The following is a 23,366-nucleotide window of genomic DNA, read 5'->3' as shown; positions in this document are numbered from 1 at the left end:
TGTGCCACAGACAGACGAAAGAGTCTGAAAGAGTCTACAGCTGTAACACGTCTGGTTAATGTAATAATAATAATATATATACATCTTTCCTTTGTCGTCAAAATATTATTTTAACGTGGTTTGTCTATAAATGTTTATGCGTAAACTAGTGTGTGTGTGTTTTATTTCAGAACACTAGATGGAGACAGGCTCTTTATTTTGAATTGATTCACTGTTCCCGTTGGTTTTGTCAATAAATTTACTGGAGTATGTTCTAAGTTAATCTTACAGCACTGTACATGTACTGAAATGTATTAATTTAAACTATCAATATGAGCTATAAACTCTATAAAAAGTGTTCCTCTAATGCGATTGATTGTAACATAAATAATGACACGAATAAACGAAAATGCTAAAGTTATGACACGGGTTTGAGTTGGAAAATCGGAAAATTAAAGTTTTACGCTGTAGAGAGTGGAAAATGAATATAAATCGATACTGAATATTGAAACTGATGAGAAATAACGGCGACTATTATTCCCTCAGTGCTCGTTTCTGTACAATTTACCACGTGTCATTGGTGGTGTTTTAGATCAGGTCATTTTACAAGTTTCAAGATAAAGTGCTGTGATCCCTGTATCGATACAGAAGGTAAAAGAACCGTGTAGAAAAGTACAGTATTACGGTACCGGATCCAGAGCAGTGCCGGAGAAAACGTGTTTTAATGGATACAGTGTAACAGATTTACAGGGTCCTCGTCGCTGGGGGTCAATCGGGGAGATGATACCGTGATTCCCTGGAACTCGTGTCTCATCGGACACTTTGTATCGCTGCGGAGCGAGAGCGAGCCCGCGCGCCCTGTCACTTTAAACGGGACAAAGCCGCTGGAGCGCGTGGGAGCGCCGTGGCTCCAACACAGCCTGCCTGGTTCAGCGGCGATCCAGCCCCCGTTCCAGCCCCCGATCCAGCTTGGTCCCGCCCTTTCCTGCAGCACGGCCGCGGTGGAATGGGCAGAACAACGTCGCAGAGCCGCGGCCAGGACTGGAGGAGGAGGAGGAGATCCACGCTGAGACGGTGATCCACGGACGTCAGATCCACGAGCAGCAGCGCACAGCAGCGCACAGCAGCAGCAGAGGTGGGAGCCGCGGTCGGACCCGCTTATGGGAAAGACGATGGGATAACGCGCCCCCCCCACCGCGGGCGGACAGACTCACAGAGCTCGTAAATTAAGGAATCACTGCTTTTCACCGCGCTGTTTCATCTCCTCGGGACGGAACGAAGGTGGAAGAAACATCGGATGGTCTTCTGCGAGCAGTGGGATATACATACAGTGAGTGAAGAGGTCCGGGGGTCTCCTCATCCCGAGTACCGAGTTCTCCTGAGCAGGACCACCGGCCGGGGGTCTCCTTATTCGGACCCTCGGGATTCAGATGTTCTGGGACTCTGATGTTCTTGGAGTCAGATGTTCTTCTGTTCCATCCCATTTCTGAGAGCTGAGAGAGAACAACATCAAACACGGATATTGAAATTTCACCGTTTTTGTGAATCTGACTTATCAACTCAATGTTAAATGTTTTTATCCCTGGGATTTTGGATATGTAGAGGGAATTTAAAGTAGAAATGTTAACATCAGTGTTAAAACACGCAGATCGCAGGGGAGTATCTTTACAGCTGCACTGACTGAATCCTCGTGTGTGAATATGTTATCAGGATTACTTGTTTGAGATTTGATTTGAAAGTATTAATTATGTAAAAAGATGAATTGACTGAGAACAGAGTCGTCTTCCTGGTGAATACAGAAACTGGGGAATTAAGTGTTTTAAGTGTCATTTTTCCACTGAGGGAAGTACAGTTTCTCTGTCAGTCATGGTGGAACCGGTGGGTTTTGTCGAAGCCTGGAGAGCTCAGTTCCCAGAGTCAGATCCCCCAGTGATGGAGCTAAACTCAGTGGGTGACATTGAGCAGGAGCTGGAGAAGTGCAAGGCCTCCATCCGCAGACTGGAGATGGAAGTGAACAAGGAGCGATTCCGCATGATCTACCTGCAGACGTTGCTGGCCAAGGAGAGGAAGAGTTACGACCGGCATAGGTGGGGGTTCAAGAGAGTGTCCCAGATAAATGAGGGGGACCAGCCAGCTGGCGTGGACCTCCAGCTGGCTCATGCACAGGAGACAGGAGATGGTGATCGGGGTAAAACCCATCCTCCAGGGGAGGAGAGACCTAGACCCAGACCTCCACCACCCAGGAAACTGTCCTCTCACGGTCCAGACTTTGAACTTTCACCGTCTGTGGAGATGACCCATAGGGAGACTGATGAGACAGAAAGGTGTAAATACTATGGCGAGGGTGAGGTTGATGGGCCATCATCATGCCAACAGAGGAGTGGGGTTTCCTCCCGGAAGTCCACGGTGACTTCAACGCCACATGACAAGGAGGACACCTCCCCAAAGGAAAAGCCAGGCATGGGCCTAGGGGTTGCTGCTCTGAGGTCCAACTTTGAGCGCATCAAGCGGGCCAACTCGCACTCATCGGCCGACATCAAGGGAAGCCTCGAGAAGCCCTTCTACGTCAACATGGAGTACCACCACGAAAGGGGGCTGGTGAAGGTCAATGACAGGGACGTGTCGGATAAGATCAGCACACTTGGCAGCCAGGCCATGCAAATGGAACGCAAGCGATCTTTGCATTCCCTCACGGGGAATCAGACCTCTGGCCTGGGCGAGCTCCGGAGACCCGTCCACAGGGGACGCTCTGCAGAGACCAGCTGCGGGTATGATGCTGAGTATGAGGACACTGAGTTGAACCCACGGTTCTTGAGGGACAACCTGGTGCGGACCAACGGGGCCAAGGTGGACCGCCACAAGCCGCCACCACCTCCTTCGCAGTGGCAGTCAGACTTCCAACCGTACACGAGCGTCTATGTCGGGGGAATGATGGGCGATGGCGATAGCCGTTCCAGGGAGCACGGCAGCAATGACAGGCACATGACCTGGCCACGGCGGTCCTACTCACCCAGCAGTTTCGAGGACGTCGGAGGCGGCTATACGCCGGACTGCAGCTCGAACGAGAACCTGACATCGAGCGAGGAGGACTTCTCCTCAGGCCAGTCCAGCCACGTGTCACCGAGCCCAACGGCCCACCGCGTGTTCCGGGACAAGAGCCGCTCACCTTCCCAGCATTCCCAGCAGTCCTTTGACAGCAGCAGCCCCCCGACCCCGCAGTCCCAGAAACGGCACAAGCAGCAGGTGGTCGTGGTGTCAGAGGCCACCATTGTTGGGGTCAGAAAGACCGGGCAGATATGGCCCACCAACGGAGACTCCACTCCATCCAGCAGAGCTTCACATGACAACAGCTTCCACGGAGACCTAGGTAAGCAGGTGCCTCCAAAATGTTTTTAAAGAGTAAATCTGAATTGTAAAGAGTTCACACATCGGCCATGTTTGGACTTCTACGATACCGTTCTTCCTCCAGGACATGAAGTCTAGGCTGGAAGTTTAGGCCGTATGCATAGTTGTGTGTCCTGTGGCAACATTTCACACGAACCTGCTTGTCGACCTTGAAGGCAGCTTCTACAAGTAGTGTATACTTATTATATTCATTGTTTTTATTCATAGGTTACTCCTTTGAGTTAACGCTAGTGCAGTGCTGTTGTGTGGAAGTTCGGTGAACAAACCGTCTCTTGTGTGGGCTGTTAATAAGAAAGAATTATCACTTCCTTGGGAATTCATTTGCCATGTTGAATCACTAAAAAATCAAAGAGGTTTGTGTGTGTTCTTAACAATAGACCGTTGGCGCTGAGTTGTTTTTTTTTCGCTTGGCAAGCATGGCTGTCTTCCTTGTTTCCCAATTTTCCATGGGAATGTCAAATTGCTCCTCTGGAGAGGTTCGTCTGAGACAGGCTTTGCCCTCGGGCAGCTCAGTCAGTCGCCCCCGTCCATGCGGGGTGTATTCATGTCATCCTGCATCAGTGCCGTTATTCTCAGCATGGGGTAATTAACTTAAAGGGCTCGTGTAGCGTGGTGGTAGAGGGGGATTGAAGAGGATGGGGTGAGACAGGAGAAGACCGGAAACTCACCAAAAGGACGGCAGTTTTTTGAGCTGAGGGACGTCGGAATTCCAGCTGCTAACTGTGCTTCTTGCGGCAGGAGTTGCAGTATTTCTGCATTTGCATGTTTGTTTGTGTGTTCGCACACACTACGGTTAACTCTTAGTTCAAGTCAGGGGCTATCGCGGTGGTCCAGAGCCTGTCCCAAAAGCACGCAACACTAGGCTAATCGGGGACAACCCCGGACTGGACACAGGCCCATCGCAAGGTGATATGTCCATGTGTTGTATGTGTAAACATGGAGCGTGTGAAGAGGGAAGTTGCCTTCCCTGCAGTTCATGAATTTTTGTCTAGACATGACTAGTTAAGAACAAGGAAGTACCATTATTGCACAGGCCCAGGAGATTTTTTTCTTTTTCTTTTTTCTTTTTTTTTTTTTTTCCAAATCGTCTGGACTCATATTTAGAGAAGTCCACAATAGAGTCTTTACTCAAGAACCTCTTTTGATGTTTTGTTACACGCCTGCATCTTTAACCATCAAGCCTGCTGGCTCAAGGTCAGGTGGCTCCTGGAGGTCTGAACAGTAAGCTGAGAGTAGGTTCTGGAAAGGTCCCAAGAGCCTGAAATGCCTGACTCATCTGCGGAACACCTTTGAAATCTGAAATAAAGGCCTTCGGTGTGGTGTTATCCATGTGTTTTGAGGTTGGAGACTTTTGGGGAGGGGGGTGGCTCCCCCTGGTGCGGCTCAGCATTTCCTGGTTCGGGTTTGATGGTGGTGCAGCGAACGTTATAGGACCATGCCGGCGATGTAGGGTGATGCAAAGCTCACCCCGGTGTGCGGTGAAACACCATTCAGTGCATCACCCCACACAGAACTCTTAGTTTCATTTTCCTCTCTGCAGAGCTCTGGGCCATGTTGTGGCTATACGCTAGCACGCTAACATGCTAGCACGCTAACATGCTAATACGCTAATATTCCTAAACTGGCTACAGGAGCTAAATGGTGCCCCCCCCCCATTATTTGACTGAGTAACCATGTAGCTTATTTTCCATTTTTTTATGAAGGAGGAACCAGTGTCATGGGGAACATTTTAAGATGAAAGAAAAGGAAGCAGTAGAAGGGTGACCGTTGGAACAGAATGTCTGATGAGCTAGTGTTTCTGTGGATAATGGAGAAAGTTTAAAAAAAAAAAAAGAGACGATGAGAAAAGACAACAGCAGACGTGCCAGGTGGTTAAGGCCTGCTCCGCCGTACTGAATGGGACATGGGCGTGAGAAGAGGTGCGCTGTGTACGGGGTCCGTGTCCGGCTCCAGATAAACAGGTGCGTGGGATGGGTCTTTCTTGGGTGTGGTTACACGAACAAAGCACGCTCCTGGCTGCTGCTCTGGCAGGACCGTCCGTCACCCGGCTCCCATCTGTAGCGTCCACCCCCGCTGTGTGTGAGCAGCCTGTGGAGGAAGGGCTCCGAAGCCACCGTGCTTCCATCGCGCCTCCTTTCCCACAGGCCCGAGGTGACATCTGTCGGTACGGTCCGCCTCCCGCCCCCGAACGTGGCCGCGACCCCACGCGACGGTCAGTAGCAGGCGGTGCCTTGAGGACGTGAAGTGTGCCTTCCTGATGGCTAAACCACGAGCGTCGCTCTGCGGCGGTCCGGGCCTCTCCGGCGCCAGCCCTGCATCACGCCGCCCTGGAGGCCCCTTGCAGCAGCGGTCGGCCGTACTAGCGGTCGGCTGTGCTAGCGGCTGCCATCTTTGCTGTAGGACGTCGATCCGGTGCTGTAGCTCTGAGTAATCCTGCATGACCACAATATTAATTCTCTTCAGAAGAGGCTCACAGAAGAGTTGGTGGGGCAGCTGCTAGGGTACTGGTTAGAGCTACTGCCTTTGGATCCAAAGGTCGCAGGTTCGATCCCCACCTCCTCTTGTAGCACCCTTGAGCAAGGTACTTACCCAAAATTGCTCCAGTAAAATTACCCAGCTGTATAAATGCCATGTGTGGGAAATATTTAAAATTATGCATGTAAAATCGTAGCACCTTGATCAACATGAATAACCAAATGGCTCATGCATAACTACCAGTACCTGTCAAATTCTTGCATTTAGCGATACTGTACTCGCACTCAGAGTGTGGGTTTTACCTCAGTTACATCAGGAAAATCGGTTTGACTCTTAAAATATTGATTTCGCGCAAGCAGACCGGTTACTGCGGTACAGCAGGGCAAAGAGCAGTTTATATCCCTCACGGCTGAGAGTGGGAAATAAAGAGGAGAGAGCTGATCTGCCTTATGTAAGACTAAATGGAAAAAACCCAATATGTGGACACACACACGCACACACGCGTGCACGCACACACACAGAAAAATCTGAACACGCATCCAAGCGAATCCCTTGTGTAACGACCAGTGTAAAAGCAGTAAGCTGCAGTGTCGTTCCACCGAGAGAATGCGGAAATCCCTAAGAAGCGGATAAATCTCGCGGTATGGGACGGGTCCCCCGATGTCGGTCGCGTCGTTCCACCTGAGCGTGGTCTGCGTTCGCTCGACCGGCCTGCCACAGCCATGTTGCGCGGGATTCCTGGGGGAAGGATCCGGCGCTCGGGGTCCAGGGAGGACGGCTGTCCCGCGCAGGGCCGGTGGGGAAAAACACATCCAGGTGCGCCATGTCTCGCACCCTTGTTCTTCTCCTCTTTCAAAGGCACATTTTGAAAAATTTTTGCAGAAATGAAGCACAATGGGGTGCAGGACCAGGCTGCATTCCAGACCTCGAAATCCTAGTGACCACAGGCCGCCTCCACCGCCCTAATAAATCTCCCTCAGCGTTATTTGCGGAGGAGAACCGTTCCGTAGGTCACGCTCATAGTTCGTAACGGACACGCTGTAGAGTTCTCCTTCAAGACCACGCAATATTCATGAAGCTTATGTCATACACACAGAACAACATTTTGAGAAAATCCACAGAGCTGCTCCTTTTGGACCCAAAGGTCACAGGTTCGAATCCCACGTCTTGCTGTAGTACCCCCGAATTGTTTCAGTAAAAACGAAGTACCCAGCTGCACAAACGGGTAAATGAGTGTAAGTAGCTTAACGCTGTGAGTTGCTTTGGAGAAAAAGTGTCAGATAAATGAATAAATGTCAACTGATGCAGACTTATCTTGTGCTGCCAGCTAAGGAGATGAGAGGAGAGGCAATCCCCACACTGCATTACAGGGAAAATCATGTATGTTATCGTAGGAAATACTAACACACATGACCTCCTGCTGTAGGAACCTTCAGCAAAGCATTTACCCTGAATTTCTCCAGTAAAAAAAAATACCCAGCAGTGTAAATGGAGGGGAAAAAAAACACTGTTAGAAGCTTTACATTGTCAGTCATTTTGGAGAAACTTGTTAACCAAACGAATAAATAAAACGAATAGATGTAATTGGTCACACGTGGTGGGCGGGGCAATTGTGAGCGGGGCATCTTGGCCGTCTTATGCTTAACTCAGCATCTCGGACAGCCGGACCTTCGTTTCGGAGCGCCGTGCGGTTTACGGGTGCTTCGGATGCCGCGTGTCGGAGGTTTTAATTAGGTGCGCGCCGCTATGGTGCGATCCCTTCATCCCATTCGTTTCGGTACAGCGTAACATGAAATCCAATTATAGCAATGAAAGGTTTCATATTTGTTTTTACAGATCAGCTTTCTAAACAGTGAGTCCAAGTCTTTGTTGCGCAATCAGAGAAGTGCAGTTCTGTGTAATTAGCACGTGTACATGGTGAGCGGTGCCAGAATACCCTGGGCGGCATTCAGGTATGGTCGGAAGGCCTTGCGTCGGGGGATGGGCACAACCCACGTCAATACATGGAACGGAACCGGAGAGGAGCGGCGCGCGGCACGAGGAACATCTCACGCTGTACAAACGACTCGTTCTCCGCACCATTCGCCAAATGGGCCTTTTCGGCTGATTGGACATGAGTCACGGCGAGGCTGGCCAGCGACGCGTGTGTGTGTGTGTGCGCGCGCGCGCACGTTAGTGTGTGTGTGTGATGGGAAGCCCAGTCGAGGCAGTTGGGGGAAGCAGGCAGATGGTGATGGGGTGGGGGTGGGGGGCTGTCAGGCAGCCGTCCAGTGAGCATTTTGCTGCCTGGCAGAGACCTCGGTGTGTGTGTGTGTGCGTGTGCGTGCGTGCGTGTGTGTGTGTGTGAGAGTGAGAGTGAGTGGGTCCTGGTTGTAGATTGCTGTATTGATGGTGGGTGAAACGCCGCCACTCAAGGAAGACAGAGGCAGACGGTCAATTGGTGCTGGAAAGAAGGTCCTGTCCAGATTGGCAAGTGGTCGAGACCCTCCCCACTGTGTGTGTGTGTGTGTGTGTGTGCGTGTGTGTGTGCGTGTGTGTGTGAGTCAGATAACAAAGAGAATCATTAAAGACCTGCTAACAGAAGTCCTTCCACCCATGAACACCAGTGTGTCTTCATGTAAAAGCTGCTGATTTCCACTCAAAGGGTCCAGGTTCAAATCCCATTTATTGCTATAGTACCCTCAATCAGGGTACCTACCCTGAACTGCTACTGTACAAATTACCCAGTTGTATACACGGGTAAATCAGTGTAAGGAGCTTAATGCTGTAAGTCGCTTTGCAGAAAAGCATCAGCTAAGTGAATAAATGTAAAAGAGTGCCCGGGTGCGAGCAGTATTATGATAAAAGGTGCAAGCTTGTTGGCTCCAAGGGACCACCTGGGGAACAGGTTTACGACTCCCCCCCATTTCTGCATTGTAAATCAGAACCCGCTGCAGTGCAGATGACCTTTCCATGTGGTCCGCGCCAGCCGAAGCCCGCAGAGGCACTGAATCACATCTAATGTGTCCTTCAGGGACGGGCAGGAGATGGTCGTGATGGTGACGTGACCCGGCAGGGTAGATGGGTGGATCTTTCTTCTCGTTCTCATTATCATTAATCATTATTTAATCTATTAATGGGGGACACTTGGGAGTGTGTTTGGATTTTCTGCACTGTATCTATGATTCTGCTGTGAATTTATTGTGTTTCAGAGCCGTGCGTTCTGATTGTATTGTTGACGTGATGAAAAAATGTTTGTCAGGAATGTCTGCCGAGGCTGTGATGCGTGCTGAAATGTCACATGTCCCTGTTGGTGGCGTCCCAGCGTCACTGAAGCACAATCATTAGCGTGATGGGCTGTTTCCTAATGAGGGCTGGTTCCAGCCTCTGGGTTCTGCTGCCTCGCAGCGCCATGTGGACTTGGGTTCGACCACAAGCATTGATTGCGTAGAGACATGCATCACGCAAACACGGGTACAGGTGCACTAGATGCTGAGCTCCCAATCCAGAGTGCCCTGTAATGATCCGGTGCTGAGATCCGGTGCGATAGCATGTGCCTACATGTGTGTGAAGCACTCCATTCCAACATTTGGTGGCCCACACAGCCCTCCAGACTGACAGAACCAGTTTCCCATCTAAAGAATGTTTCACGGACAGGTTGGTCTGGGAATGCGCCCGTCACCCGTGACGCTGATATAGGGTAGCGCTTTCGGTGGTTCCACCCGAATCTACAAAACAGCACTTGCATAAACATCCACGGTCAAGGGTATAAGAGGAGGGCTTGTTCCTGGGACCGGGAGCTTTTTTGGTCGCAGGTCTGGTTCCAGATGCCCTTCGCTCTCAAGGTCTGTTAAGAACCTACAGCCAACAAACTATCCCGATGAAATTCCTTTGATAAAGGTACTTAGACTCAATTGATAAAGTGAAATCACCCAGCTGTATAAAAAGGTAAAACAGCACTATCTTTGGAGAAAAGTGTCAGCTAAATAAATAACGCTGTATGTGATAACCTCTTGTCGATGTTGAGATTTACATTAATTTTCTGGAGTCAGCAGGTGGCGCAGTGGTTAGAGCTCCTGCCTTGCACTTGAAGGACCCAGGTTACTCATCCTTGTTCCTTTTCCCACCTTGATCAGGGTATTTATGCTGAGCTGGTACAGTAAAAATTCCCCTGCTGTATGAACGGGCAGATCGTTTAAGCGGCTGAACATCGTAAGTCGCTTTGGAGAAAAGTGTGAATACAAATCGGTGAACGTAATTTATAGTGTAGTGAGGAGATGCTCTAAATCCTCCTGCTCAGATGGAGTGGCTCTGGGTTCCGTTTCAGATTTTCCCTTTTGTTAAAGAGAGAAATTCCTACTGAACCTCCAGCTTTCGGGGGTTTTGCCTTTTGGGGTTTGAGCCTTTTTAAAATGGGGTCGGGGGGGTTCTTTTCATCTCTGCAGTCTGTAGGAAAATTTTAATTTCATTAGTGATGCCCCCCCAAGCACTCTGTAACCGCAGCTTCACCCCTGCAGCCTCAGGGAAGGCAAGGGGCCTGAGGGACTGGGGCAGTAGTGCCACACGAGTCGATGGTGCAGGGGTTGGGTCCCCCCGAAGCCCATCCTGGTGCCCAGCCGCCCCGGTTGCTGGGGGGGGGCTTTGAGCACCATTGTTCTGCTGTTTGAATAATGAGGTTGGGGGTGTTCAGTTCAGGAGAGTCTGCTCTAATTCCTCAAGCACATGAAAGGGGGAAAGGTGACAGCAGGTGGTATGGTGGATCTGGGTTCGAATCCCAAATCCTGTTGTACATCCCTTAATGTAGGTACTTACCCTGAATTGTATACAGTAAAAATTCCCCAGTTGAGTAAATGGTACATCACTGTAAGTAGCTCGGTGTACAAACTGAACAGTGTAGGTCAGTTTAGACAAAGGAGTCAAACTGTCATAATAAAATTTTCTATATTCATTTAGCAGGCACTTTTCTCCAATTTACTGCTATATAATAAGTTGACCGTTGCCTTGATGGGTGATGTCACTTTACTCGCTCTGGAGGACAACAGGGCCGCAGATCCCGACGCTTTTACTTCGCTTACGCACCTGAGGATGGAGATGTGTGTGTTTATGTGAGACGCAGCGTGTGGAACACCACCAACCCAGACGAGGGCGGACCTTGGTTCCTCGGTCGGCTCTCCAGCCGAGTGGTTTCCAAACCAGGTGCCAGCGACAGTTCCCAGGGGGGCGACAAGATTGCGATTAATTTTGCCTTGGGGTGATCATCTTAATTATCATCACTTTTCTGGACATGTATTAACAACTGCAACAGAGATGTGGTGATTTCATATTATTATGTATTTTTTACATACATGATTAACGATTAAAATAAATGAATTCAATAGTCACAGTCTGCTTTTCATCACTTTTTTTGTTAATTGCTGCCCGCCATCCAGTATGCGATGGGTTCTCGTCAGCTGATGTATCGACGTGTTTGACGGACGTAATGAATCGCTTCACCACTGATCAGTACACTATTGACTAAATGTTTTTGGGAAAACGGCTCCAACAGGAAATTGGCTGCGAGCTACAAAAGAAGATACGTGACTGGAAGTGTCGTCACTGAAAAAGGCTGAAAAGCGCTGCTGTAGCTCGTCTCTGATTGGCCGGCGGTCCCGCTACTCTGCATAGGAACTCCCCACCTACTCACCCCCCCCGTCCCGACTCCAGATTTATGGGTCAGGGTCTGGAGTTTAGAGCCGGCCAGGCATCCCGCAAGGGCACAGAGGGCTTTTTGTACGAAAATACACACAAGAAAAACATTAAGCTCATTAAGCTCATGCTTTCAAAGATAGTTTCCCGAATAATGTTGGGTCTGATAAGACAGTGAAGTTCCTGTTGCTGCCAGGCTATGTGTTCATCTGTGCTCATGGACTCATGGACAGGTGCAGATGCACTGTGTGTGTGTGTGTGTGTGTGTGTGTGTGTGTGTGTGTGTTCATCCCAAACAAATATCCCACGCACGTGTCAGTGCACATGCACATGTGTTCTCCTCCTTCCCGTGGAGGGAAACTCCCAACTTAATGAAATATGATCAGGAGCCTTTTATGCCCCCTCCAATTCATTTTATTGAGTGTTTTATGGGGTCAGTGTTGCAGGGTGTTAAAATTCAGCTGGAAGAGGGAACAGCTCTCATTGGGTTGAGTAAGGAAAAAACTGAGAGAAAGTAACAAAAACAGACGCGTCGATGTTCTTGGCTCGCGGTTGCACATCATTCTGCGGTGCATTCTGGGAGAAAGTCTGGTGCATTCTGGGTTGGATAATTTACTGCTACAGCTGTTTTATTTTCAGGCAACTAAGCTCTCATCCTGTGCCAGCCGGCATTTTCAATGTTTCCACGATGTTACGCTTCAGTTTCACGCCGCCGTCTCCATCTTTCCCAGATTGCGTCACCGAACAAAGAGAGGACTTGTGTGGCTGCACAACACTTGTTCCCACCCAAAATTGCGGGTGCGTCAGTGGAAAGTTTGGGCCCTGCGTGATGTCACTGTGGGAATGGGCAGGTCATTGAGGAAAGGGGCGGAGACTTCCTGGGGGTTTGGCACCTCTGGCTTGGATCGAGGTTGGAGGGGGACGGGCCAAGTGTTTTGGTCAAGGGCCAGGTGGCATAGACCCACCAACAACAGGCGGCCACGGTGTACCCGCCAAACTAGGACACGTGAGGTGTTGGACAGAGGGGTGGGGTGGAGTGGGGGGATGGGATGGGATGGGATGGGATGGGATTGGGTCCCAGGGGGGCGAGCTCTCTGATTCAGGCACGTCGGTTGTGGAGATAAATCTAAGTGCTTTGATAATCCTGTGTCTGAAGCTCTTTATCTGTTGTCGATGCACTTTTGTTTACTTTTGTGTGATGTCACTTTGGAGAGAAGCATCTGCTAAAGTGGGAAACGAGAAGGGACGCCGGCTCGGGGGGGGGGGGAGGGGGACGCTACGTTTAAGGTGAGGCCCTGCGGTGACATATTCAGTCCAGATTTAGGTTACGTCTGGGCAGAAGAAAAACAAGATCTCCTTTTAGAGAAGCAGGGAGCGTGTGGGTTTTGCACAGGGAGAAACGGCCGCGTGTTAAATTTAACCCGGTTCCACGCGGTGGAGGTAAAAACCACTCCGGCAGATGTAAGGAGTCATTTTTTTAATGCTGAAACAGAAAAGGGTGAGATGGGGACGATGAGCGTCCTTCACGTGCCACTTCAAAAGAAACAGATCGTCTTGCTTGGTGCCAGGTGCCGAGGTGTGCGACTGCCTCCTCGCCTCTCCGGCCCATTATGGCCCCGCCCACTGAGATGGTCCCACCTCCTAAAAAAAAGCCTCTGAATGGCCCCGCCCGCTGAGACATCTCCACCGCTTACTCCAAGACATGCCTGTGTATGGCCCAGCCTGTTGCGAACCCCACCCCCGAGATAAGCCCCGCCCCTCCCTCTCCACTTCACAGGGCCCCCTGTGTTGCTCTCTTGGCAGGGGGGTACCCTGTGTGTGGAATGTGTCAGCCGCCTGCGCAGGGGCTGCGCTGCTAATGAAACTCTAGACCCGTTCCTACATTCACCTTCGTGCAAACACTCTTCCCTCGGGTATGCTGGGTAATTACTCACCGCACAAGAGGACAGCGACGCACTGGGTCGAGAGTCTTACTGTCGGTAAAGGTGTCCTCCCCACACACACACACACACACACACACACACAGTGTTTACATTCACGCTAACGTCACGGCAACGACACTTTTCTCAGATCCTGTAAATACAAGGTTCCTGCTGTTGGACCGGGGGGTGCGGTGGCGCAGTGGGTTGGACCGGGTCCTGCTCTCCGGTGGGTCTGGGGTTCGAGTCCCGCTCGGGGTGCCTTGGGACGGACTGGCGTCCCCTCCTGGGTGTGTCCCCTCCCCCTCTGGCCTTACGCCCTGTGTTGCCGGGTAGGCTCCGGTTCCCCGCGACCCCGTATGGGACAAGCGGTTCTGAAAATGTGTGTGTGTGCTGTTGGACCTTCAGCACTTCCATGAGTTTCACTGGCACTCCTGAACTTCCCAAGTCTCAGCGTGATGTTGACTTTCTATTATTACCCTCCATCCTGGAAAGACCGCACGAGTCATGGGAGAGGGGCTGCTAGGGGATTGTTCACATGTACAGTGGGGAAAAAAAAAAAAAAATCCTTTTCAAATGATAGTCCAGTAAGTGATTTTCTAAATCAATTTACATTTATTTATTTTGCTCCACTTGTACACTTTTCTCCAGAACAACTTACACTGGGAAGCTACTTACAATTATTTACCCTGTTTACAACGTGGCAATTTTAGGGTGAGTACCTTCATAATGGGGGTGCAGTGGCGCAGTGGGTTGGACCACAGTCCTGCTGTCCAGTGGGTCTGGGGTTCGAGTCCCACTTGGGGTGCCTTGTGACGGACTGGCGTCCCGTCCTGGGTGTGTCCCCTCCCCCTCCGGCCTTACGCCCTATGTTACCGGGTTGGCTCCGGTTCCCCGTGACCCCGTAAGGGACAAGCGGTTCTGAAAATGTGTGTGTGTGTACCTTCATAATGGATACTAGAGCTGCAGGTGGGATTCAAACCTGCGACCTTTCTAGGATTGCTCAGCATTTATGACACTTCCTTACCAGATCTGTGTATTTTTTATGTTAATATTAAAAGATTTATGCAACTAAATCACTTCGAAAATAGGAATGAAGAGTTTTTTTTTTTTAGCGATATCTGTTCTGCTTTGATTTTTTTTTTTTGAAAATTGTAGAAAATTTAATTTTTTAAAATTGTGATGCACTGAACAGCCTGGTCATTCAAATATTTGCAGAATAACTGAATTACTTTTCAGTATTTAATAAATACATTTTAAATTCAGAATTAAATTTAATTACTGTTTTCTGCAATCGTGAGGATGGTTCTGTGATTGAAACCTAGACGCTTCTAGCTAAAACGCTGGAGGTCACGTTAATTCCCATCAGCTGGAATTTTGGGCTCTGGTGTCAGGAGTGCAACCTATAGCCATCTGTTGCCATAGCAACCGAAGCAGACGCTCCTTAGGGCACTTAAGGGCCAAAGTGCCTCCTGGGTGTTGTAAAAGCGAATGGGACGACGTTGTGCCGTGTCGCTATCCGGCCCCTCTTGACCTGTGTCCTGTGCGTGTGCGCATCCACGTTGCGTGTCTATGGTTCCTCGCTCGTAGCCCCAGCTGAGCTCACACTGCGTTGCAGAGCCAGAGCTGAACTGGGTGTCTTCTGTCCGAAATGTATCGGTGCTATGTTACGGTCTGTGTATGACCCCCAGCCCCCAAAACCACACACACACACCTGACACTGTAAAACACCTGATGGGCTTTAGGTGTTTCCCCCACCTTTCCTCCCTTCTAACCCACCTCTTCAAGGCAGCTGCGGATGTGGTGCAGAGGATTCTGGGAGAAACCGACAATGACCGAAAATAGCCTTCTCCAAAGACGCGGTCCGGGGGGGTGGGCTTGACAAGCCGCTTGACCCCTTGGTCTATTTCCGACAGGGAAGTGAAGAGCCTTGGTGTGGAAAAGGGCACCTCGTGCCACCGTCTCGCAGTTCTGCAGGATGTGAGCGAAGGTGTGGTCCTGCGCCGCCCGCCTCTGGTTTCCTCCTCTTCCCTTTGTCCACACAGCTGCACGGTCACGGCTTCCCGGCCGGGGGACGTGTGGTTTTGTGTATGTTTGCTTGTGCTTGTGCGTGTGTGTGGAGTCTGCAGCAATTACTAGGCCGTAATACAGCCCACCCTTTTACCGCGGTACATCCCACCACCGTGTGACCGGCCCGCGCCCTTGAATCGCTGTAATTAGTCGGCTCTGCAGGCGGCGATTACTGACTACGGCACTCGGAGTATTGGCGCTAATTTTAGTCGGCCAATTGGAGCTGAAAGGTTCGTGCTCCTCCTCGGAGCCCAAACACCTCCTGGGTGACTGGAGACTGATGCTGGGTGGAGGAGGGGTGTCAGACAAAAAAACGGATGTCCCACAATTTATCTGCAAGATAGATTCTGTAGAAATATTGAAAATAGAACATACTCTGACTTCTTAATGTTTTATTAATTTTGAGCGACATTAAAATGAAAACTAATTTAGAATTTAGAACATTGAAATACCTTCTGTCCATAAGGACTCATTCAGTGCTGAATAGTCCCATAAACATGTGCAGTGTTCCTCCCCTGGTTATTGATTGCCAACACTCGGGAACACCGCACACGAGCAGTAAACGCTGCGGAAGTGAGTTGAATTCACGGCCGTCACAGGCTTCTGTTGTGTTCAGGGGGTAAATACAGGTCACGTTTAGATTTACATTTACATTTATTTATCAGACACTTTTCTCCAAAGCGACTTCCAATGAACTCTGCGTAGTGTTATCAGCCCATACACCTTATTCACCGCGGTGACTTACACTGCTAGATACACTACTTACACTGGGTCACTCATCCATACGTCAGTGGAACACACACACACACACACTCTCTGTCACTCACACACTACGGGGGAACCCGAACAGCATGTCTTTGGAGTGTGGGAGGAAACCAGAGCACCCGGTGGAAACCCACGCAGACACAGGGAGAACATGCAAACTCCACACAGAGTGAGCGGGGATCGATTGTCACGCTTCCATAGCAGAAAAGTATTATATAATAAGTAAGTGCAGAAAATGCTATTAAAAATAAACGGGAAAGTGTTCGTATCTTGAAAAGTTCATAACTCGGCTGTAACACCAAGAAGAGGTATTTTGAGAACAAAGAAAGTGTGATATTGTGTAATTGCTACTCTTTACTGTCATGCATGCAGATGTATTATAGAAAGCCTGGCATTTTTACTTACCTTGGGAGCATCAGCCAAATAACATAATAAAAAAATAATAACATCGACTACTTATTTTTTTGAAAGTGACAGGTAAATTATAGTTGTTTTTCATATTATGAGTAATACATTTTCTGCCCATAATCCACCAGCCAGTAGGGCTCTGAACCACTGTTTTTGTGTTTTCAGTGTATATCCAACCAAATGCCACCTTTTCTTTCCTAATATAAAAATGATTCATTTATGTATATCGCGAGCGTGACTGACTTGTCTGGTGAGCTGCAGTCATATTGCAGTAATATTCTCATGAACTACAGTACCATGTTTGATGTAAGAGCTGGAATTAGTCTCTGCTCCGGCAGGGTGGGCTCTGAGGATCCTCACTGAGGTAAAGCCCTCTCGTACCGCGTTCCTGCTCCTCACACTGTGGCAACTGTTGATTTCCACCTGGATCCCGCGGGAATTCATCCTCAGTTACGAACAGCTCTGGACCCTTTCTGCTTGGGCTTTAGTTAGTCAGTCATCCACAATGTGACGGTGCGCGTTGTGGGGTCGTGATTCATAGCTGTGCGAGCCAGCAACCTTTTAACGGCCCGCTGACTTATGGCAGCAGTGCTATCCAGTTCTATTTTGATTCCAGTGTGCTGGAATGAGCTCCCCGTGTCCCTCAGAGCTGCTGAATCCCTCCCACACTCAAGAAGGGTCTCAATCCGATCTCCTTCAGAGCCACTTCTTTCCTGGGCTCCTGATGGCTCCATAAATGAGTCCAACACCATCTGCTACGATTATCTATGTATTTGCTATCTGAATGTCACTTCTGTAGGAGCTACTGGAGGGATGTGAACCAGCAACATGGTGGTGTCACACACACAAGCTGTGTCCATAAATCAGTGTCTGTGTCTAAAGCTCTTTGTGTGCTGTTGAATAAACAGTAAAATGGTCACTTACAGGGTGGGGGAGGGGCTCTGGCTCCTGGGACTGGAGGTTATTGAGCTGGGGAAGAAGGCGACCGGATGGACCGCTGTCTCTGAGCACCGTGGTCATCGTGAGTGCTGAATGGGCGCTTTGTGAGGCGCCGCGCTGACCGCCGTTCACAAGGAGCGCCGGGGAACCGGCGTGTCGGCAGTACGGCTTCTCCACACCAAGCCCACGGCTCTGTCTTTGCTCGCTGTCTAAAAAAAGCCGTCGTCGTGTTCGACCACTGCCTTTCAAATGACCGAGTGGTCGAAACAAAAATCAATTATGTGTCAGCCCCCTCACCCCCCCAACCCCCCGGGGCTGTTTTCAGGAGCACTTTTCTGGAGACTCTGCGGCGAATCAATAAACATTGTGTCGGGGGACAGAAGAGGCCCTTTGTCACGCGCATCCAGAACGTCCGTGTGTATTTTAGGACCGTTGTAATCGCTTTACCACATCCCGGTCGGTCATTATTACATGCAGCTCAGGGAAGAGAGAACCCAGAATCAGTATGTGTGTGAAGGGGAGGATGGCGGATTATCACGATTGCTGCCTGTCTGTTCCGTTTGGGAGAGATTTTGAACAAAGTCCCACTTTGGACACTTGTGGTAAAAGGGGGGGGGGAAATACACTGTGACCATATGAGGTTCAGTTCAGGCGCTGCTGTGATGAGCTGGTGGGTTCGCGTGGTGGACATTGCTTGTCTCTTTTTATTCACTTTCCACCTTAGGGTTAGATTTAGGGTTAGTGTTTGGATTGGGGTTAGAGGTTAAGGGTTAAGGTTAGGGATAGGCATTAAGGGTTAGGGTTTATAGTTAGGGTTAGTGGTTAAGAGTTAGGGTTGAGGTTAGGATTAAGTTTAGGGTTAGAGATTAAAGGTTAAGGTTAGGGTTAAGCATTTAAGGGTTAGGGTTTATAGTTAGGGTTAGGGTTAGTGGTTAAGAGTTAGGGTTAGGATTAAGTTTAGGGTTAGGGTTAGGCATTAATAGTTAGGGTCAGGGGTTAAGAGTTAGTATTGGGGTTAGGGTTAAGTTTAGGGTTAAGGGTTAGGGTTAGGGTTAGGGTTCGGCTGGCACCGTGTCCCCCCCGTGGGTGTGTCTGCCAATGGCTCTTCCTTTCATGGGAACCTCCTCCCTCCGACTGCACCTGTCACTCTTCTCCAGGAAATACGGAGAGCAGCGACTCCAGCGGAGGCCCATGTGCTTCTGGAATGTACCGTCGCACGTTACCCATTTCAATTGGGGACACACTGATGATGTGGACGGTATTCGTTACCCATGTGCTGTGTGTACACGAGCGCGTAAACACGCGTGTGCGTCTTTGTGCTTGCTCACGCATGCATACACCCCTCCTGTGGCGGACACCATCGCTGGCACCATCTGCGCGCCAGGAGTCGGAGAGCCTTTCCCCGAGCAGCTTCGCTTTATCTGGAATCCAAAGGTCGTTGCCGGTTAGCGGAGACACGCTGGACACGTGTCCTCTCAGGTGTGGCCCTCGTGCCGCCTCCCTGTTCTCCCGAGGAGCGGAAAGGCAGGAATGTGAGCTGTTTCCATTTTGCTCGGCCCCATGAAAGAGGGTCTTTCTTCTGGCTGGACTGCGGGGCCTCACCCCCTCCCCCCCCCAGCATCGGGAGAAGGCCAGAAAAACCTCTCGCCGTTCTTTTTGGTGTCCGGTTGAGCGCGTCAAACACGGACTGATTGAGTTCTGGGCCCTTCTTTGTGGCACGACCCCCTCGCCGTCGCCATGGTGACGGGACGTCGCAAACTGGTTCTTTCTGGGAAAAGGCAAAGTCCAACTCCGCCATGCCTGCCAGGAAGCAGAGGGACAGTTGGTGAGAGGTCTCCTCAATCACACCCCGGTTGGTCCACATTCTTCTCCACGTGGTATTAGAACCGTGAACGTAGCCCCAGCGACCGACCGGATGTGCTTGACCAAAGCGTGTTAGTGGAAATCTGAGACCTTCACCACTGGGTGTAACTCATCACTCTGCACCACATGTCACGACCGTGTTGCTTCCAGTAGGATCTCAACGCTTTGAGACGTGATGTCCCAGCGGTCCTGGTGGGACAGTGACCTGCTTTGGACTCCCTCGGCGGTCCGCTCTCCTCGCCTTCTGACGCAGCCGTGATCTTTGCCAGATGTCAGTAACTCCAGCCCCTAAGAGCCGCTGACCTTCAGAAGTACGCACCTTGGATGCAGCAGGAAGCTCTCCGAGTCTGGAAGTTTCTCTGAGCTCTTTGTCAGCTCTTTGTTCTTGAGCCATCCAGCAGATTCTTTCCTCCAGCCCCTCGGACCTCTTACTCTTCCACGCTGGACCCAGCTGGATGTTGGCTCCTCCCACCATTTATTATTTCCCGAAGCAGCCAGCTGCTGTTTTAGTGTGACGAAGGGTACAACAGCAGGGCCCCCCTTTTCCCAGAATCCTTTACACCACAAGTCTGTCTGGACTGGGGGTGCAGTGGCGCAGCGGGTTTGACCGGGTCCTGCTCTCTGGTGGGTCTGGAGTTCGAGTCTTGCTTGGGGTGCCTTGTGATGGACTGGGGTCCCGTCCTGGGTGCGTCCCCTCCCTCTCTAGCCCTGCGTCCTGTGTTGCCGGGTCGGGCTCCGGCTCGCCGCGACCCTGCTTGGGACAAGCGGTTTCAGACTCTGTGCGCGTGTGTGTGTGTGTGTGTGTGTGTGTGTGTGTGTGTGCGTGTGCGTGTGTGTGTGTGTGTGTGTGTGCGTGTGTGTGTGTGTGCGTGTGCGTGTGTGTGCGTGTGTGTGTCTATTTGGACTGTGATTCAAGCTCCCCGTTTCGCGTTCCCGCAAATACCCCCCCGGGACAAAAATAAACAAGGTGGCTTTGGGAATTTGCGCTCTGCCGGTTTTCTCCTCGTCTTCTGGCGTTTTGCTCTCGCTCCGCCCCCTTTCCTGCCCCCCTTCCCAGGGGCTCGGGGGCGAGGAGGTGTGTGTCGCGGGTCCCCTTGAGAGCCCTCCAGCTGGACGCAATGGAGGGGGCAGCAACAGTGGTGCATGCTGGGAGCCGGAGGGAAAGTTGTCTTTCTCCGCAAACCCCCCCCACAGCCACTGTTTACAAACTCGGATGCGTCAGAGGACCCCTCTGATTATTAATTACCGCGATATGCATTTGTTGCTCCATTTTCCATTTTTTGACACCGCAGCGCCACAGGCATCTCCACAAAGGACACACACACACAATTTTTGATGTTCTCACCCATCCAGTCGTAGTCTGTTGAGCTTTTGCTGGAAAACAGTTTCTCTGTGTGTGAACTGTCCGCTGTGGTGTACAGCAAGGAGTGCGGCACATTTTTACCGCATTTGGGTAAAATGTGTGTGCGTGAGTGTAAAGAGTTCCCTTAGCAAACGTGTGTGTGTGTGTGTGTGTGTGTGTGTTAGAGCGCGAGCTCTGCGGATGCTTGCGGCCGGCGAGTCCCAGCTTCTTAAACGTGTGGAAGTGAGGCTGTGGATATGCAAATGTGTATGCTAATGAGGTAGCGTAAGAAAAGCAGCGGTGAGGAGAGTTGACATTAGTGCCGATAGCTGTGTGCCGCAGCGGTGGCACGGGAGGGCGTGCTCACACACACACACACACACACACACAGAGCGTGGTGGGGGGAACAGTAAAGCCCAGTGTGCAATGAGCGCCGCTCCAGGTCTCGCTCCATCCCGTCTTTCCTTCACACTTCATTCCACCGTCGCTCCCAAAGGGTGACTTTTGCCAGCCTGCTGGTTTCTCCACTCAAACACTTGGGTGTAATTAATTCATAATTCATCAGCCAAATTCACATGTTCCTGAGGCCTCCTCTCCACACGTTTGCTTCATCACCAGCACCGCTGGGCCACTCGCCACACTTTACTCTGTTTCACTGCACTGGACCATCAGCATCACCTCTGCAGGGAGACTGAGCACCCCTTGAGCACAGAGTGATGACTGACTGACTGGCTGGCTGTATATCTGTCTGTCCATATTTACTTATTTCTCTGATGCTTTTCTCAAAAGCAGCTTATAGTATTAAAGTTTCAATTATTTGCATTTCTCCAACTGGGTAAATTTCTTTTACTGGGGTAATTCAGGGTAAATACCTTGTTCAATGGTGGTATAGCTAGAGGTGGGGATCAAACCTACAACCTTTAAATCCAAAGGCAATAGCACTAACCACTACTCTACCAGCTGTCCCTTTATGTCTCGCTCTCCATCCATCCATCCATGGATCTGTCTGTCCATCTTCTATCTCTCTGTATCTGTTTGTCCATTCGTCTGTCTCTCTGTCTCACTCTATCTGTCTCTCTGTCATCTGTCTCTTTGTGTGTCTCTCTCTGTCTATCTGCCTGTCTCTCCGTCTCTCCATACATTGAAGGATCTGTTGCGATCAGGGGACCGCAGGCTCTGTTTTCACCCCGTTTGAGTGGTAAAGGAGGTGTTTGGCTCTCCATGCCTTCGCACGCTTGTGTTTGAGGAGGAACGTCACCCAGCAGAGGATCCACTTCCCGCACTTCCTGTCTGACGGGAACAGGCCGCGGTGTTTGTCCCGCAGGAACGCGGTGGGAAGGAGCGTGTCTCAGGCGGAGAGGTTTCCGAGCGCTTCCCCTCCGTGGTGGAACCTGGAGAACAATGGCCTTGTTTCCACCAGCCCAGCCTGCCCTCGAGCAGCGCCCACGCTCTCCTTTGTCATCCTGCGCGTTTCCTGGAGATGACAGCGCTTGGAACGCTGGGTAGGTGAGCCGATAGCCTCGCCGCAGGGCCGATCTCCTCAACTCGGGCGGTCGCGCTGGCGTACGGTGCTGGCGTACGGTTTTGGCCCATCGCGGGCTGGTACTGCGCCCCCACGTTCCTCCTGGAAGCGCGCGTGGGAGGCGAGGCTCGTGTCCGGGGCGGTTTGTCAACGTGTGCGATCCGCCGAAAGGTGCGGGAGGCTCCGAGAGCGTTTGCTCTGGCCTAAGCGTTGAGCTGGTGTCAGCATGTGGAAGACTTTCCGGAATTTTCCGCCACGTTCCTCCTCCGTCTTCCTCCCGAGCGCACGGTAGCTGGTTCAGGAAGCGGACTGTGTCCAGTGACCCCTTTCGCAGATAGACCGAGCTGTGGGGGGATGATGTCGAGGTTGATGACGTCGTTTCTCAGTGAGCGGTCGAAAAGAAGGCCCAGGGGACCGCGCTCTATAGTCCTATAGCAGGGCCCCCATGGGATTTCTTAGCCGCAGCTCAGGCATGCGATGCTGACCGTTTAAAGCGGTTAAGGCTCCTTCTCTCGGTCGATGGGTGGCTCAGTTAAAGAGGAAGTATGTCACATGTGCAGGTGAATGGAGGGAAGTCCTTTCCCCCATCCGCGGGGGGGCGGCTTCTTTCGTACCCGGGTTTGTCCCTCCATAGACACGGGAGCAGCGGGAAATGGAGCTCAGTGATGCCGGTCTTATGGACATATGGACATATGTTCACCGCACGAGAACCGATGACCATGTTAGCCACGCTGTTAGCTGCAGTGCTAATGCCCAGGTTCCTGCCACGAGCCTTGGAACGGGAGCGCGGTCCAAAAGGAGCTCCTTATCTCAAATTACTCGACTGCAGCAGAGAGGAAACGCGGTAAATCGTATTAACACTCGAAACCGCGCGTTGTCATGGAGAGCCCGGTCCTTTAATCTAAATTAAATTTATCTGGCGGCGCGGCGCAGACGCTGCTGAGAAAGCGCCGATGCCGGTCCTCGCGGGACCCTGTCGAATTTAACGGTTTGCGTTATTTCATTGAACATTCAT

General features: G+C 50.8%; 1 protein-coding gene across 3 annotated transcripts in view; it reads left to right on the top strand.

Annotated features, from left to right (window-relative positions):
• Positions 1–946: 946 nt before the first annotated feature.
• LOC108921908 (breakpoint cluster region protein-like) overlaps positions 947–23,366 on the top strand; it is a 63,448-nt gene continuing 41,028 nt past the window's right edge. The window contains exon 1 of one of the 3 annotated variants that reach the window (XM_029259470.1): positions 947–3,346. In XM_029259470.1, coding sequence (XP_029115303.1) covers positions 1,846–3,346 — 1,501 coding nt within the window. In that variant the 5' untranslated portion in view covers positions 947–1,845. Of the gene's footprint in view, positions 3,347–21,919; positions 22,336–23,366 lie in introns of those variants that run through there. The other 2 variants (XM_029259471.1, XM_029259473.1) reach the window with 2 other exon arrangements.

The sequence above is a fragment of the Scleropages formosus genome, chromosome 17, assembly GCF_900964775.1.
Source record: "Scleropages formosus chromosome 17, fSclFor1.1, whole genome shotgun sequence".
Classification (NCBI taxonomy): Eukaryota; Metazoa; Chordata; class Actinopteri; order Osteoglossiformes; family Osteoglossidae; genus Scleropages; species Scleropages formosus.
The sequence above is the reverse complement of the archived record's forward strand: the minus strand, read 5'-3'. Positions and strand labels throughout refer to the sequence as shown.